Genomic DNA, 18,781 nt, shown 5'->3' with positions numbered 1-18,781 from the left:
TCCTGGGAGAGAGGGTAGGAATGGCTGGATTTGCCTCTATTTCACACTCTTTATCTTCAAGGGTGTAACTGGGGCCCCCAGTTCACTATAGAAAGGATTTCTTGATAGACTCCTCACCCAGATCGTTCCTGGGCTTTATCTCTTATACCTTAGGCTTTGGAAAGATGTGAAACCAAACACAGCCAAGCTCACCTGCTTAAAAAAAATTCCTTTCAGGGCTCTACTTACATTTCTAAATTTCCACATCCACTTAGTTCCTGGTTCAAGAATGCTTTACCTTTTGCCCAGTTCAATGATGCATCTAAGAAATTATTTTATTCTAGATTTTTGGTTGTTTTTAGTAGAAGGAATAATCTAGTTACCTAGACACTCTATGTTATTGGAAACTAAAGTGCCTATATTTTTTATTTAAACCTTGCATTTCTGGGATAAACCCAAATCTGTTATATTACATATACCATGTACATATAACATACATTGTTGAAATGAGTTTACTGATATTCTGATTTTTTACATCTTTCTTTTGTAGTTGAGAATGTCCTGTGATTTTTCTTTCTTATCCTATCCATGACTGATATTAAAAAAAAAAAAATCCAGGTAATACCACTCCTTAAAATGAGTTGGAAAGTGTTCCCTCCTCTCGTCTACACCAATATCCAGAGAGAGAGAGAGAAAGAGAGAGAGAGAGAGAGGATGAGACTTGTCCAAGGCCACATAAATGTTATGGCTCAGGTCAGGACTATCTTCTATCCCTGATCCCAGGGCTCCTTTGGATTCCTCACTGCCACCCAGCTACACAGAAGGCATAGCCTGGTCACCACCTATGTACTGTGTCCAGGTCAGGAAGGTGCTGAGGAAATGAGTGGAAAAACAGATATACAAATAGATGATGATGGAGAATGGATCACGGATGGATGATGGATAGATGGGCTTTCCCAACTCTCAGCTCTGTAGACCATCATGAAGTAGGCAATTCAGTGCTTAAACCCAGCCTAGAGCTACCTGCTTGGTTCCATTCTTCAATGACTGAGCGGTCCTAATATCTTTTAACTCAGCTTTCCCATCTGTGCCCTTTAGGCTGTGACCAGAGTGAACATGCTCAGCATGGTGGTTAGCCCATGGCAAATGCAGGATATCTCATCCTGGACAGTAAGTTCAGGGCTTCCTTACCTGGATTGTGCCAAGCCCCTGGGGTACAAGTGGAGTGGAGACTTTGGTGTGTGTGGTGGTGGAAGTGGATTCCTGTCATCTGTCCTCCCAACTACTGCTGAGATGCCCCATCAGCCAAACCTGGTGACTCATGGAGGCTTGGGTCTGTGTTCACTGTGGAGGTGATGTCACATGGTATGGGGTCTGGTTCTTAAAGCACTGCAGATCACCCCGGAACTTCCCTCCTCCCCATCCTTTTTTTTTTTTTTTTTAATTTATTTATGATAGTCACAGAGAGAGAGAGAGAGAGAGAGAGAGGCAGAGACACAGGCGGAGGGAGAAGCAGGCTCCATGCACCGGGAGCCTGATGTGGGACTCGATCCCGGGTCTCCAGGATCGCGCCCTGGGCCAAAGGCAGGCGCCAAACCGCTGCGCCACCCAGGGATCCCCCTCCTCCCCATCCTTGAGTTGGGAAAACCCCTTCCTCTCCTACCTGCCAGGTTCTCATTTCTTACTCCTCCCCTAGCATAAACTCTCACGAGTTTACACTTTTGAAAATAAAGCCAGGAAAAAAAAAGATGTCTTCAGGCAGATTCTGCTTCTGCCCTGTAACCTGCACCCTCCAGCCAAGGGGACACAGCAGAAAGGACTTCTTGGAACTGGAAAAAAAAAAAAAGGTCTGGGAATGAAATACAAATGGCACCTCAAAAAGTCAGCCTGCTCCACTGGCTTTGCAGAGGTTGCAGGGCTGGAGCTTCTGGTAAAGGCTTCCCAACTGTGGGCATCTCTTCCTGGCTCCACCTTCAGTGACATCACAGTGGGAGCTTGAAATAAAATGAGCATGGAAATTGGCAATGCTACAATTCAGGGAATGTTAAACATTTACGAGCACCGCACTGGGCAGGAGCCATGGCTAATAGCAGCAGGGATAGGAGGGGCTGGACTGAAATCCAGAGTTGGGATAAAGCCAACAAAAGTCCCTCTTCTTTGTCAAGTTTATTTTATTAAAATATACAGGACTGAATATTGGTGGGCGCTGAGAACAGGAACCACCTTCCCAGGCTGCACCCAAGGGAGACGCTTCTGCCATGCAGACATGCGGCCAGTCCGCATCCCAGTGTGGGAGACAGACCCCTCCTGCTTGGACGTGCAGCCAGTCTGGCCCAAGGCCAAGAGGGGGCAGGGGCATGGTGGTGACACTCTCCTATGGCCTCGGCCCCTTAGAAGCACAGCTACACCAGCTGGGAGGGGCTGGGGGTGGGCGGAGGGGGAGAAGATCCCTGAGCCAGGGAAAGCTGATGCCCTCCTGGAGGAGGGAAGAAAGACTCCTCCACCCCAGTCAAACTGGAGATGGGGTGTCAGTACAACTCTGAGGGAGAGGGCCACCTGTGTGGTGTGGATGCCAGGGGGTCCCTGTGGACAAACCAGGCCAATTGCCATGGCCTCCGCCATTCCACCTTTCCTTTGAGGGCCCTGCTCACCCTTGGGCCAGGCCTGAGCAGAGAGGGGGTGGCAGCCGGTGGAATGTATTGTACGGGAATGTTCCTCAGAAAGGCCCACGCTACCGGGGGGGTACTGGGTTCCTTCTTGGGGAGGCCTGAGCCAATGAGAGCAGCCTCTCTCTCTTTCCTGGAGGTTTCTGTTGACCTACCACTCTGCCTCAGGCCCCTCAGTTCTCATTCTTGGCTCTGCCTTCAGGCTGACATCAGCCTCCATCCCCAGAGCAGAACCCAGACAGGGAGAGTCCCTACGGTTTGTGCTTTTGAACGTTGGTGAGCTGGGCCGGGCTGGGCTGGGGACGGGCTTCGAGCCCGCACTGCTCTGAGGTACAGAACTGACCCTATGCTTCCTGCCCAGAGCTACCTGCATCGGGGCCATCGCAACCCAGGCCTCAGCCCACTAGGAGGGCCTGATCTTGGAACAAGTGTCCTTGGCTTGCATTGTGGGCTGCCACCTGAGCTGCTCTGGGTGCTTGTGCTTTGTGTATGGGGTTGGATGAGCTGTGTAGAGAGGGGTGACCACACTGCTAGAGGACCCTAATCAGGAAGTGGTAGTGGGGGGCCGCGGAAGGTGAGCTGCTCAGAAAGGAGGCCTGCTCTGCCACCTGGGCTCCCTGGCTGCCAGTCCCTGAGCCTTGTGACCTCTTCTTAGAACCTATAATGACCTTGGGGTGGAATACTCTAGTGCCAGAGGGGTACGGTGGCCCCACCCACTTCATTCCCACTGAGCTAGGCCTAGGGCAGGGAAGGCTTCTTCCATTTCAGTGGACTTGGCAGACAGTCCCCCTGATTCTCCACCAAGAAACCCAATCCCTGAGCCTGAAAGGCCCCCTTCCCAGGATGGAAAAAAGTGTCCAGTGGCCCCTTACCACTGGGGCTTGCCAGTGGAGTGGCAGGCAATTCCTGGGAATCCAAGGAAGCATTTCCAGGAAACAGCAGGCTGTCTCCATTACTACCTCTCTCTCCTAGTCCCAATTCTCTTGATCCCGCTGCCTGCCCCCTCTTGTCCTGTGGTGAAGTCCTGGGAGTGCAGTCAGTGGGCAGGGAGTGGTTAAAGGACAAGAAGGCCAGAGTAGCTCCCAGAACTTGGCCCATGTGTGGTGAGAAGGAAAGGTAGTAGGAGGGAGGGGCAAGGGGACACACACCAGAGGGGCCTTTATTTTGGAGACCGGACCCTCTGCTGTAGGGGATCTTGAGCTCCTTCCTGGCAGCACCCCATGGCCAGCAGCCTGCAAACACTGCTGTTTCAGTGCCCCCTCCAGAGGCAGCCCCACCCCCCCGGGCCTAGACAGGGGCTGGCTGGGGTAGTCTGGCTCCCATCACCTGGATCCAACTCCCAGCCAGACTCAGTCCCTCCCTGACCTCTGCACCCCCTCTACCAGCCCAAAGGAATGGGCTCTGTGTGTGTGTGTGTGTGTGTGTGTGTGTGTCTAGAGGAAACTGTTCACGTTTTGCAAATATATTAGAAAAAAAGTTTCTCATGGAGGCTGCTCCTGGCAGGACTGAGATTTCTTTGGGGGCAGAGGTGGCAGTGGCCACCCAAGGACCCCTCCCCACCGACATGTCCTAGATGACGTTCTCAAACAGCTGCATGGAGCTCATGATGTTCTCATCCTGTGTGGAGAGAGAAGAGGGATGAGAGGCCTGGTCAGACCCTGGGTGGACAGGGCAGGGCAGTGCCCAAATTGCTCCTACCTTGAGCAGATTCTTGCTGGGTACTCGGAACCCTACAGTGATCACTCTGTCTCACTGAGTGAAGGGGCAGCTGGTCAGGCCCAGCCTGTCTTCAGCCCCAGAGTCTGACTGCAAGCCCATCTGGGGGCTTCTTACTTGCTGATGGACACATTTCCCTGGCTGCACTCAGATGGAGGCCAGAGATACCTGAGAGGCCAATCTGGGAGTGATGCTGGTGGCTAAGGCCAGTGGAAGCACAGGTCACAGGCCCCAAGGGTGCTCTGAAGAGGAAGATCCATGGCAATGCTGGGGGATCCTCCAGGCACCTTGATCACAGTGTGACCCTGTACTGAGGGCCACAGGGCCCATCATCCTCCCATTGGCCCATGTCTGTCCCCTCTGATGTGAGGCATTATGGGGCAGTCTGAGGAATGGCATGCCCTTGGACTGAGGGCTGGCAGGAGCTGGTGGCAATGGGACGGGCTCAGAGGAAAGTGCAAACATGGAGTTTGGAGGTTAGGAGGGGTTTGGGGACTGGCAGGGGACCCTGAGTATCCTCAACCCCTAATGCCACCTACCTTCTGACAGGTCTCCAGGAATTCATCAATGGTCACCACCCCATCTTGATTCCGGTCCATTTTCTGCAACTCAAGCCAAGCCCTCAGTGAGTCTCTGGGTCTGCTCCATCCCAACTTGTCCCCTCTGGCTTGTACTCTGGATCCAGGCCATATAAAGTGCCCTCCTCAGCTACCGTTGTGGCACAGCTGACCTCTCTGGCATCTCGCCAGCCTGCTCCCCACACCCAGCCATTTCCCAGCAGCTTCCTTGGGCTTACACTTCCCAGAATGCATCCCCATGCTCCTCTGACCCCCTCATCTCCCTGACAGGCAGCCAGGGCAGATGGGGCTACCAAGGCACAGGGACCACCAGTACATGGGAGGTGGAAACTTTAGTCCCTTTCTCGCCCTGGACACAGAGCAAGGTTACTCCCAACCCCAGTCCTCTTGCATTGTTTTTCTGGAGGAGCTGGGAGGGCTCTTGGAAGGCACCAGAACACTGGCCTGGTGTGTCAGCCCCATTGAATCCACAAGCCCTGGCCTGCCCTGAGATGAGGTTCAGTGGATCGGGGAGTGGGGATGATGTTTTCATTTGTTCACTGGGATCCTGACCAGGTAGGGGATGCAAGTTTAACCTCCTCATGGCAGGACGGGGGCTCACAGAGGGGAGTGGCTTGCAGGGTTGTCCTAAGAGGAGGAACCCCTCCCTCCTCTATCTGCCCTTCCCCTCAAGTCCGGGGCTAGAGCTCTCACCTGGAAGAACCTCTCCACGTGCTCCAGAGGTGCGTCCTCCCGCAGGATAGGGTAGGTGTGGCGGCCCATCATGTCATAGATGGACTTCATAATGGCCAGCATCTCCTGGAGGCCAGAGGGGCTGGCATGAGCCTGGCTGCAAGGACGTAAGGAGGTACCAGGGCCCAAGGGAAGGGGCCCCATCAGAGGGTGGACGGCACCTCCAGGGCAGCAGTGAGTGAGCAGGAGGGTGCCCCAGCTGGAGAGAGATGAGCTCACTCCCATCTAGCGTAGGCAGTGCAAGCCTCTGACTCCAGAAGTTGGAGAGAGATTTTGATGTGCCATCTCTAAAATTTGAAACTATAGCGACTATTTCATATACCAAAAAATGATTGGGCTAACCAAAACCTGATTGTAGGCCTATGGTGAGGACTCCCACCTGCCTTAAGGGACCACACTGCCCCCTTGACTGGTGGAAGCCAAGGCCAGCTCCTCCTGCCCTCTGTCCCCAGCTTCTCCACTTGTGTCTCCCTCAGGACTTCCCTGTGAGAAAGAATAATCTAAGAACATTTGTTGAACTAGTTCAAGATGTATAGTGAGGGCCACACAAGCTCCATGCTCCCTGCACCCAGGTGTCCATGAACAAGAGCCTGGAGAGGAAGAGAGCCCCCCCTAGCTGCTCTCCCCTCCAGCGCTGGGCTGAGAGTCATGTCTCTGAACAGGAAAGGGAGACAGGACAGCTGGGACAGCAGGAGAGTAGAGGAGAGAGGCTGGGAGTGTGAAGCAGCAGTGAGGGAGAGGGGCAGGGAGCCCCCCCATCCTGTACCTCTTTGGTGATATAGCCGTCCTTGTTAATGTCATAGAGGTTAAAGGCCCACTTCAGCTTCTCATGGACTGTTCCTCGCAGGAGGATGGAGAGGCCGACCACAAAGTCCTAAGGAGGGAGGGGAGGGTGAGGAGTGACAGCCCAGAGCCCAGATTTTATTTCCAGTTTTCTATGTGGCTTCACGCCTCTACACGAGGAGCCTGTGTTATAGTGCAGGCAGACGGTGTCTGTTAGGTCAACACCGTGTGAGTATGTGCATGTGCGTGTATGTACGGGTGTGTGAGCGTGTGTGTGTGTGTGTGTGTGTGTGTGTGTATTGGGGATGGCATGGTGGTTGGTACTGATCTCAAATAAAGATATTCAAATTCATCGTGTCTTAGACCCATTTAATGCACGGCTACTGATAGAGAAGACCTGGGGGTGCTCTTCTAACAAAGAGGAGTGCTCTACTTTTAGTTTACCAAGTATCTGCATGTCAAGGTGCTTGAAAACTTAGAGTTTATTTATTTATTTTTTTTTTTTTGAAAACTTAGAGTTTAAAAGCTAAACTAACAGTGCTCAGCTCTGGGGTTGTGACATACCCGTGTGCTGCAGTCACTTCTGAGGCATGGCAGATAATTTATTATAATGTTACAAGACATGAATGTTCCAGCAGCATCCGTGTGAAAAGTCCAACTGCTCTAACAGTTGGTAGAAAGCAAGCCCTTTCTTCTACTTCCCGGAAAGCCTGCAGGTTGAGCCTTCCCTGCCCCATGGGGTCCTCCCAGGTTATTCTGAGAGAAGGAAACAGAGAAGGGCTGTCTCGATCAGGGAGTGGAGGATGATAGACTGCAGGGAGCCCCGGCTGTGCCCCAAAGGGCTGGGCTGCCACTCAAACATCAGATTTTCTGACTCTGAGGCCTGTACCTGAGAGAGACAAAGGGAAATAGGGAAGCAATCTGGAGGAACAAAATTTATTCCAGGAGGAAAAAAACCTCAACAAAAATTACTAGAAGCAGAGATTAGAAATCTGTCACCCCTAAAATACAAATAGCATGCTACAAAATGGGAATGATTGAAAACAAGAAAGAGCTCTTGGAAATTAAAAATAAGAAAGCAAAATGACAGCCTCAGAAGAAGGTTTGGAAGAGCAAGTGGAATCTTCTGTAAAGTTGTGTGAAAAAGGCAAAAAAGCTGGAAAACAGAAAAGAGGATCACAAGAGATCCACCATGGAGGAACCACTGCTCGTACAGCAGGAGTTCCAGGGAGACACAGAGGAAATGGAGGAAAGCAGACCAGAGAAGTACGGAAGGACTCCCCAGAATGGAAGGCTGGGGGAGTGTCCAGCTCCTGCCGAGGCCACGCACAGTGGAAACAGCCCGCAGTGCTGCCTGCAGGTACCAGTCAGATGGCATTTCAGCAAACCGGGTGCAAAAACAGGATCCTACAAGCTTTCAGAGAGAAAAACCCAGCCAAACAGAAAAAAACAAAATCAGGCCCTGTACACAGGGTCAGGATGCAGGATGCTTTGCCTTTGGCAGCAACAGCTTTTGGTCCAACACAATGTATCAAGCAAGAGCAAGAATACAGTGAAGATGCTTCCAGACAGCTAAGTGACCTCCCATATACTCTTTCATAGGAAGCTGCAGAAAGCTGCTAGAAGCTGCACCCCTGAAGAAAGAGGATAAAACAGGAGAAGATGAGGAATTCTGGAACCAGGAGACCCAAGCCTGGGGAAACAGCCTGGGGAGCTAGCCCCGTCTCCCAGGAGATGCCTGTTCCAATGACTGGAGAAAGGCCTGGGGATGAATTAATGATGAGATCACACCCCCAGGCAAGTCAAATATCAGGACCATTGTTCACTGGAGGCAAAATGACAATAGGTGCGAGAGAAAGGACAACAGACTCAGTTTATCAGAAGACTCACTCCGCTGGGCATCCAATTCACGCCATGAGAGTAAACCACCATCCTTGTTTTGCCTGAATCCTACAGTTCCAGAAAGCCAGGGGATGATAGGAAAGGCATGTATGCACATGGGAGGTCCAACTCCTTACCCCCACCCCCAAACAGCGAGCCGGAAGTCTGAGACCGGGCAGCCAGGAAAGGGCAACACGTATGTGCCTAGGAGTCATGGACACAAACAATGGCAACTGGCTACAACAGCTGTGTGGGTTGGTGGTTCACTGCTGGGTTTCCAAAGCCCATCCTGTAAATCTGCTGGGCTCATAAAGTCAGCCATGTGATTGTAAGTAAAGAACACGAAAATGGAGAAACAGGAGAAACAGATGATAGTTCTTACATGCCCAGGTTTGGGGGATCATCCCTAAAGCTTGTGCATGATTTAGTGAAGAGGTACGATGTCCCTGAAATCACGTCCTAGGGATTGAGGCAAAGGTATGGAGCCCCACTCAAGGCAGCAGGGAATAGGGAGGACTGCACAGGGCCTCGCTTCTCATGTAGGCCACAGGAGGGTGCCAGCAGCACTGCCCCTCACTCCGTCTTATCTTCATAATCCCAGGCCTGCCGCCTGAGAGCCCTCCTAGTCAGCCACAGCCAAGGAACGTCTCCATTCTGTGTCCCTGAGCGTGTAGGTAGAACAGTGGGGATGGAACTAGCACAGAGATGAGTGGGAATGTCCCCTGCGAGGCCACTGGCTCATCCTCCATAACACACAGATGACCCCATGTCCTGCCAGCGCAAGCCAGAGTACCTGGTAGTTCTAAATGTCCAGCCCTACAAGGGCAATTTCATATGAGACTGTCACTAGTTGTAACTCCTTGATCTTAACTCCAAGGCAGATGAAGTCCATCACATCCACAGCCCCTGGTCCGCGGCTGTCCCAGAGGCAGAGCCTGGGGAGGGGGAGGATGAGGGGCTCTGCTGTGGCACAGTGATACAGGTCTCCATTCCCAGGCTAAGACACCCCTAGGTGCACATAAGAACATGAAAATGGAGAATGGAGATGTGCTCCAGTAGAGCACACATAGCAGGAGCTCAGCTGGGAGCAGGGGGAACACAGTGTGTGATTATGGGCTTGCATCCTCTCTGGTTACTGCAGTCACATGAGGTTTAGCCAACGAATGACACAGGGAGTGGGTTACCGCAGAGGGAGCTCAGGGAGAGGCGGCCACACCTTCCTCCAGACATGACTGGCCCCAACTCTCCAAAGGAGCAGCAGTGTGCTGGCACAATGAGTGGGTTGAATGAGAAAGGCCCTGGATGGCATGGTGGGTTCTGGCCCACCACCACCTGTAAGCACAAGGCTGTGCCTGGGCTGCGGAGGCCAACACCAGGCTCCCTCCTGTGAGCAAACCCCAGAGGACCCAAGAGGAACAGAATAGCAGGCGGGCCCGAGGTGGGACATGGGACCGCTGTTCCCACTTGGCAAAGATGAGGTTGGCCTGTGTGCCGTTTTGTTTTCTGGTACTCTTTTTGGTAAGGGTAGGGAACTGAAATTTTTTTTACCACATCAATACATTTTAGCTAACATGTGTCTTTTCTCTCAAGAATCTATAACAAGAATTGGGATCATTATAAATATCAATAAGCTGACCTGACTTTGTTTTAGGGGCACATGGAAAGATTCAGTCTCCGGTAGGCCCAGAGTCACCCCCACCTCTTGCAGTCCTTCCTGTCACAGGAATCCCAAACCTTGGTGCACCCAGCATTAGGCCCTGCTGATTGGAAGGTCCTTGGGGACATATGTGCCCTCCTCTCTGAAAAAGCTTTCCTAGAGAAGAACACTGAAATCAAGAAGGTCTTCAAGATAAACAAGCATACCCATGTGAAACCAGAGGACCTGATTTCATGGCAAAGAAGCATGAAGAAGGCCCGGGATGATGCCAGAGATGCCTGACTTTCTGAGAAGGCGCCCAGCAGATGGGCTTCAGCAGCAGTGCCGGCAACTAAGCCACTGATGCACACCCCACAGAGACCCACCACCCACCACCTCAAAGGGACCACAAGACCCCTCCCTCAGGGGAGCGAGAGCAAAGACCACAGGACCCTCCTGATACCCATGGGGGCGTACAATGGGACTCTGGTGAGCTGTTCGATCAGCTGATTTCTGAACAAGGAAAACTATCTCGCAAAGCCCTGCCTGGGTTCCTCACAGATTCCTCTTCACACTTCATTCCTGGAAATCTTAACTGCCCCCCAAAGGATACACAAGAGCCTGGTCACAGTGGAGGACAATCAGTTCTCCCCGTCTACCGTTGCGGTGCTTGGGTTTTTACCGTGTGCAGGTATTAGCGAAGACAGAAAAGATGATGACAGCGTACACTTACACAGGCGGCAGCCCCGAGACTGCAGCCTGGGGAGGGAGGGGGCCCCTGCGGTCCCAGGGCAAGGCTGTGGCCTCGGGCTGCCCCGCCCGCTCGGCCCCCGTGTCAGTGTGCAGGCTGGCCGAGGCATAAAAATAAACTGAGAGGCATTACCGACAGGTTATTATTACACCCCGGCTCGTCCAGGGGCTTTCTGAGCCCGCCTGCCTGTTCCTCTGCCTTCCTGTCAGCTGCCCTTGGCCCTGGAAGCGGAGCAGGGTGGTTATCGATCAGGCCGGGCTCTCAGCAAGGTTCTCCCGTCCAAAGAGGTTTCAGCTTTTCGCCTGCAGCTATTTTTAGGGGCTTGGGCTCCACAGACGGGGCCTCTCTCAATGGGTCCCGTGTGGCCAAGCCGAGGTGGAGCCCACAGCTCGGCCAGCCTGCTCGCCTGCCCCACACAGTCCCGGCAGGGCCCTCCTGGGGGGCAGCTGTCTGAGGCAGGCACGCCACAGCACGCTACACTTGCCGCTCTGCTCAGGCTGGCTGCCCCACCTGTTTTGTGGCCAGGGCTAAATTCTGGGGCTGAGTGTCTGAAACCCTGCCAGGAGCACAGACCCCAGAGGAAGCCTCGCCCCCTTTCCAAATGCCAATTCGCATTGGGTTCCTACCACCTCAGAGTGCCTTAGATGCTCCTTTGGCTTGGTGGGGCTGGAATGGAAGAGGAGGATGAGTGAGAACAGGGTGGCCAGGCGGCAACGTCACATTTCCCTAAGTCCACAGTTAGGCCCAGGGCCAGCTGAGCATAGTCTGCTCCTTCTCGGGATGACACCCTGGACCATTTATGCCCAGGATTTTGTCTGGGCCTCTGAAAGGCCCAAGAGAGGCACCAGGGCAGAGAGACCCCCCACCTTCCCCTCAAGGGCTACAGGGGGCAGGGGATACAGGAGGGGTCAAGGGGGACCTACCTCAAAGTGGATGGCCCCATTCCCATCGGCATCGAAGGCGTTGAAGAGGAAGTGTGCGTAAGTGGTGGCATCTGGGGAGAGCAAGGGTGAGCACTGGGGTGTTCTGGGTCTCCCACTCCAGGCAGCCCCGCTGTGGGGTCCAGCTGCATCCTGAGCTGGACTTCCCTGCCCTTCCGACAGGGCAGAGGCAACACCAGGCCTCCGGCAGGCAAAAAGGCCAAAGGCAAGGATCCCCTCCCAGTAAAAGTGACACCTACTGTTTGTAGAGCTGCCACAGTGGGGCCATGGGGGGTTTGGGGGAGAGCCAGGGGGCCTGGCCTCAGACTCACCTCCCTGAGGGAAGAACTGGGAGTAAATGAGCTTGAAGGTGTCTTCATCCACCAGGCCCGTGGGACACTCCTGCGGCAGGGAGCCACCCTTCAGCGACCTTGGCCATCCCCAGCCCCATGCCCAAACTCCACAGAGCCTGGCTTCTCTCCTCCCTCTGGGGATACTGCCACCTGAGCTCTATGAGCCTGGGAACTGGGGAAAAACTGGTGTTGGGGCATGGTAATGCAGGAGGGATAAGTGGGTGGGACAGTGGCAGTTGGTTCCTCCACACTCCTCCCCTGTACCAGGACTGGGAACACACAGAAAGGAGGATGGTGCCTTCAGAATACTGATTCTGGGACATGACCCACCCCCAGATAGCTCTTCCACAAAACATAAGATCTATAAAGGCCCCTAGGATATTTGCTGTGCCATGGAGAAGTTTCTAGAAGGTCTCTCTGGGCCAGCGTTCCTCCTTCCTGGAGCCTGGGACAGGAGGGCGAAGTGGATCAGGGCCTCTCCCGGAAGGATGGGTAACACTCACGTTTTTGAAGCCCCTGTAGAGGGACTGTAGCTCCTTCTTGGTGAACTTGGTCTGTGCCTGCAGCTGGTCCAGTCCCTCTGGCTGGTGGCGCACCGTGGACAGCTCCAGCTCGCTGTCGCTGCTATCTGGAAGGGGGCAGAGACCCAGGGTGGGTGGAACAAGTGCCCCTGCTCCTCCTCTTGTTCCGGTGTGGGCACCAGGCCATGGGCTAAAGTAGGGGTGGAGGGACTCTCCTTACATGACTACCACGTTTGGCCTCACAGGCTGTGCACTGCACAAATGGCGCGGCTGTGGTAGAATGACACACACTCAGGAGTTGTGCCTCATGGCTACTCTGCTCCTCACAGGGAGTAGCCCCCACCTCCCACTTGCCTCATCTAGACTGTGTCCACCCTCTCAGCCACATGTGGGATGGGGGTGGGAGCTGGCCTTATTCTAGAGAGACACTAAACAAAGGGAGATGGGAGGAAGAAAGACAGCAAGACAAACTCAAGGGACCTCAGCCTTTGAGACCCAATTCCTGGACTACCTCCTCCATGCTGCCCTCTCTGATTTCTCTCAGGAATGAGGAGGTCACCACTTTTGGCCCATCCAGCCTAACATGCTGCTGTTTGGCTGCATTTGGTGTGACAGTGTCATTCACATTTAAGTAGGAGGTCAGACCTCACAGGCCCATAGGGGAAGGACCATGATTACCTTTGGTGGGGGAGGCAAATTTCAGGTGTTCTTTACTTTTTTATTTATGATTTTTTTTTTACATTTTTCTTATTTCTTTTGGTACAGTATGAATTACTTCTACAACACAAAATCAAGCTATAGACAGAACAGCACTGAGCGCCTTGCTAAAAGGCATGTTCATATAATTACAGAACTTCCCACTGAAATGGAGAGCACCATCCCCAGGGCACTGTCACCACCCCTGGCCTCCCCTGGTGGCCCCTGGAAGCCCATGATTATCTCATAGCTGCTCACTGGCTCCCCCTGCAGGGTGAGCACTGTGAGCCTCCCTGCACTGCCCATCTTGTGCCCACAGAGCCCAGCGCAGTACCAGACAAGGAACACTGCTAACCGGAGTCCACTGAGCCCTGCCTGGAGCTGCCCTGAACCCAGGCCCCTCCCATGAGTACCGCTACCTCTCGCTAAGGGCCACCATGCCCTGCAAAGTGCCCAGCAATCAGGCTCTATTGCCTTGGGCCATCCATGCTCCTGATCTCCAAGACAACTTTTTCATACCTTCCTTCTCTCTTAATTCCCAGTGCCTCCACCCCCATCCTTTGTCAGGTTGCTTCCTAGATCACTGAGAAAACAGAAGCCACAGAAGAAAACTTCTCCAAGCTCCCACCCCGACATCTACTCATCTACCTGTAGTGGCCCAAACAACTGCTTTCCCTCCTTCTCTGGGAATGAACTGCCCAGGTTCCCAGCTGAGGTAAACCCCTCCACCTGTACAGTGGGTCCCAGCCCCACTCTTTCGAGCATGTGGCTGCACCAAGCCTCCCCACTCTTTCCTCCTTCCTCATCATCTTTTTGCTCTCCCTTCTGGATCATTCCCATCACCATGTGGACATATTGTTAAATCTGGCAATCCTTAGTCAAATTAAGTATAGGCAAACCTTGCAAGCCAGCCAGTCTACTCTGGGTAAACATCCCAAATAGAATCTGAGCCAGCCAGGGGGCTGTGCAAGGATGTTCATGGCAATGGTATTTTTGACAGGGATGCTGGAGACCTCCCAGGAGTCCATCACAGGCAGGATGGGTGGGCACAACATGGGGGGGTGCACACCACAGACCATGCAGTAGATTGAAGGGACACAGCAGCATAAATGGATGTTAAAAATCAGTTGCTTACTTCAACTAAGAGGCAGACATTTCAGAGTGGATGAAAAAGCAAGACCCAACTATAGGCTACTTATAAAAAGGATACCCTTAAATCACAGCAACAGATGGAAAGTGAAAGAGTGGAATGGGATAAGAAAACTGCTGTGGCTCTATTAGTAATAGAAAAAGTAGACTTCAAGACAAAGGGTACTACTAAAGACAAAGAGCAACATTTTATAATGATACAAGGATTAATTCATCAAGAAGACAGAGCAATATGAAATATATACATATATCCAATAACTTTAAAATATGTGAAGCAAAAAAATTCAAAACTAAAAGGAGAAACAGATAAACCACAGTTAAGGTTGAAGATCTTAACACCTTTTTCCAGTAAATGGTACAAGTAAAGATACACAAGATTTGAAAAACACTATCAACGAATTTGATCAAATTAATATTTATAGTACCCTATGCCTAACAACTAGGATACACATTCTTCTCAGGAGCACATCCTGTGCTTCCCACATATATCAGATGCTGGAATATAAAGCAAAACTCTGACCACAATGGTATTAAATCAAAGTCCAAAAAAACCCAAAAAAACGAGATAGGTAAAAAATCCCAAATTCTTGGAAATTAACACACTTCTAATATGCCCATAAGTCGGAGAAGGAAAATCACAAGGAGAGTCTTGAAATATTTTGCACTGAATGATCATATAAATTCAACATACCAAAATTTTCTGGATTCAGGTAAACTGGCCTTCAGAGGGAAATTCAGAGCTTTAAATTACTTCATTACCATGGAAAAAGATATAAAGTCAATGATATAAATTTCTAGATCTACACTTTTCAGAATCCAGGAAAGGAGCAAATTAAGCTCAAAGTTATTAGAAAAAAGGAGATAATAAAAATAGGAGTGAAAATCAGTGAAAAAGAAACAGACAAACATAGAGGAAAAACCAATAAAGTTATTAAGAAACCCAATAAGCAAGCCATAGGCCAGGACCCCATGTATGGTATATATATATCCATGGTACATGGGCCGTACGTCTCATACAAAAATTAACTCAAAACAGAGCACAGATTTGATTTAAACATAAGACATAAAACTATAAAACTTTCAGGAAAAAAATAGGAGGAAATCTTTATGGCCTAGGTTTAAGAAAAGAGTTCTTAGACACAATACCAATAGCATGATCCACAAAAGAAAAACTGATAAGTTGCACTTTTGATTTGGTTTTATTTTGTGATAAACCGTACTTTTTAATAACAAAACTTTCACTCTTCAAGAAATAAAAGAGATAAAAAGGTAAACTACAGACTAGGAGAAAATATTTGCAAATCATATATCCAGATTATATGAAGAACTTTATCCAGACACTTGACCTACAGGACTTACAGGTGGCAAACAAGCATATAAAAAGGTGCTTAACACCACCTGCAATTGTGGAAATACAAATTAAAACCGCAAGGAAATACTACTACATACCTCTTAGAATCACTTAACTGACAAATATTGACAATACCAAGGGCTGGTAAGGATGTGGAGTAACTGAAACCATTACACTTTGCTGGTGGGAATGAAAATGGTACTGCCTGTCTAGAAATCATTGTTTGGCAGTTTCTTAGAAACATACACTTGGCCATGCAACCCAGAATTCCTACTCCTGGGTACCGAAATGAAACGAAACCTATTATAGTTACACAATACTATTTATGCAAATATGTAGAGCAACTTCATTTGCAATCACCCAAAGCTGGAAATAACCGGAATGGCCTTCAACCAGTGAATGGATAAACAGTGTGTTGGCATTCATACATTAGAATACCTTTATTGGTTCAGCAACATGGATGGACCTCAAACGCACTAGCTAAGTGAACAAATCCAGACCATGCAATGTATGACTCCACTTAAGTGACATTCTGGAAAAGATAAAATCATGGAAATCATAGGGAAAGACAATCTATCAGTGGGTGCAGGGGCTGTGGCACAAGGGACATGTAGATGACAAAAAAGGCAGCAGGAGAGATTCTTTTGTGTGATGGAATTGTTCTATACCTTGACTGTAGCAGTGGTTACATTACTATGCATTTGTCAAAATTCATAGAACTGGACACCAAAAAAGGGGAACTCTACTGTATGTAGATTAGAAACAAATGAAATAGAAACTAAAATAAGTAGAAGGAAATGGGGGGATAAAGGGAAAAAATAAAATAAGAAAGGTGTTTTAAATGAGTCAAAACTGATAATGTCCCACGAACTAAAGAATATGAAATAACTTAATCCTCTATCCCTAAGGGTCAAAAAATAAAACAAAAATTCCCAAATTTGCTTCTATTTCTTCCTTGACCCTACTGTCCCTTCCAGCTATTTCTTTCTTCTCTTCTTTAACTCACTGTCTCTACTTCATCTCTTATTCTCCCTTGAACTTAGTCCTATGGGGCACTGACCCCACCAGTCCACACAAAATGCTTTTTAAAGAATCACCAGTGATCCCCATATTGCTAGGCCAGTGATCAATATACTAGTCCTGACTCCTAAATCATAGAAAGGCCATATAAGAATGAAAATTACAGTGACACTGGATGGACCTTGAGGGCATAATGCTAAGTGAAGTAAGTCAGGGCATAGAAAGACAAATACTATATGATCTCATGTACATGTGGAATCTAAAAAAAAAACCAAATTTATAGACACAGAGAGTAGATTGGTGTTTGCCAGGGCAGAGGGATGGGGGAAACGAGGAGGTATTGGTCACAGGGCACAAACTTGCAGTTACCAAATGAGTAAGTTATGGGGGTCTATGTAAAGCATGTTGACTATAGTTAATAATACTGTGTTGTGTACTTAAAAGTTGCTAAAATAATAGATCTTAAATGTTCTCACTACCCCCCTGCACACAAAAGGGTAATTATGTGAGATTATGGATGCATTAATTAACCTTATTATAGTAACAATTTCATAAATTTATATAATTTTTGTTATTTATTTATTTATTTATTTATTTATTTATTTATTTATTTATTTATTTATTGGGGGGGGGGGCAAAGGAAGAGAATCCCAAGCAAATTGCATCTGAATGCAGAGCCCCACTTGGGGATTGATCCCACAACCTGAGATCATGACCTGAGTTGAAATCAAGATTTGGATGCTCAACAAATGGAGCCAGGTGCCCCTATACAATGTTAAATGTCAATTATATCTCAATAAAGCTGGAATAGCAAACAGAGAAAATTACATGCCCATTTCACTTTTGATATAACCTCAAACAAAATATTAGCTAATTGAATCCAATTGTACTAAAAACCAGTACACCATGATCAAGGTTTTCTGTGGAGGGAAAAATCACATGAAAACCTTAATACAGGGATCCCTGGGTGGCGCAGCGGTTTGGCGCCTGCGTTTGGCCCAGGGCACGATCCTGGAGACCCGGGATCGAATCCCACGTCAGGCTCCCGGTGCATGGAGCCTGCTTCTCCCTCTGCCTGTGTCTCTGCCTCTCTCTCTCTCTCTCTCTCTGTGTGACTATCATAAATAAATAAAAATTAAAAAAAAAAAAAGAAAACCTTAATACAGAAAAGGTATTTGATAAACATTCACATCTCTTTGTAATTAAACAAACAAAAACTTTAAGCAAACTAGGATTAAAGGGAACTTTCTTAACTTGATGTAGCTTATATTTGCAAGTTACATATTTATTTACAGAAAATATTAGATTGAATGTCAGAGGCTTAGACACATTCCCTTTAAGATTTGGGACTGGCCAAGGTTGGCTACAATCACCACTAATTGATATCCTGCCAATGCTCTAAGGAAATTTCAAGAAAGAAAGAAAGAAATAATATAATAATTGGGAAGTAAAGGATAAAACTAACATTACTTGTAGATGTTTGGTCCCTACAGGGACCAAAAGAATTAATATACATGAGAGTTAGTAAGGTTGCCAGACATAAGATTAATTTACAAAAATCAATAGCAATTTTCTACTCTAGTAATAACCACCTATAAAATATAATTAAAAATATACCAATTCATGATAGCAATAAAAACTCAAAACTATCTAAGTATTAACCAAAACTCAAAGGGTTTCTATATAGAAAGGTAATCTGAATAAATGAGACATTCCATCTTAGATAGGACCACATAATATAAAGATGCCACTTCTCCCCCACAGGAATCTGTAAATTCCACACAATCTCAATTAAAAATCCAGTTGGGCTTTTTGAGGACCTTGATAAAATTACTCTGAAATGTATATGGAGGAACAAAAATCCATAAAAATCTAGAAAGGAAAAGAAGGATTTTTCCCCTATGAAATGCTAATACATACACATAGTCACTATAATAAAAAGTTGTGTGGCTGGTATAAGAACAGACAAACACACCAAAAAACAGACCAGAGAGCTCAAAGAGACTGAGGTATAGCAGGAACATCACAGAAGATTTGTGGAAGTCTCAA

General features: G+C 48.9%; 1 protein-coding gene across 2 annotated transcripts in view; it reads right to left on the bottom strand.

The window, feature by feature from the left end:
* Positions 1 to 2,132: 2,132 nt before the first annotated feature.
* KCNIP3 (potassium voltage-gated channel interacting protein 3) overlaps positions 2,133 to 18,781 on the bottom strand; it is an 82,326-nt gene continuing 65,677 nt past the window's right edge. For both annotated transcript variants that reach the window (XM_025994324.2, XM_025994325.2), the window contains 7 exons: positions 12,499 to 12,623; positions 11,975 to 12,044; positions 11,646 to 11,716; positions 6,438 to 6,545; positions 5,633 to 5,737; positions 4,901 to 4,963; positions 2,133 to 4,262 (listed from right to left, as the gene is read on the bottom strand). In XM_025994324.2, coding sequence (XP_025850109.1) covers positions 4,215 to 4,262; positions 4,901 to 4,963; positions 5,633 to 5,737; positions 6,438 to 6,545; positions 11,646 to 11,716; positions 11,975 to 12,044; positions 12,499 to 12,623 — 590 coding nt within the window. In that variant the 3' untranslated portion in view covers positions 2,133 to 4,214. The remainder of the gene's footprint in view (positions 4,263 to 4,900; positions 4,964 to 5,632; positions 5,738 to 6,437; positions 6,546 to 11,645; positions 11,717 to 11,974; positions 12,045 to 12,498; positions 12,624 to 18,781) is intronic.

The sequence above is a fragment of the Vulpes vulpes genome, chromosome 8, assembly GCF_048418805.1.
Source record: "Vulpes vulpes isolate BD-2025 chromosome 8, VulVul3, whole genome shotgun sequence".
NCBI lineage: Eukaryota > Metazoa > Chordata > Mammalia > Carnivora > Canidae > Vulpes > Vulpes vulpes.
Note: the sequence above shows the minus strand (reverse complement) of the source record. Positions and strands in the feature narration are given on the sequence as shown.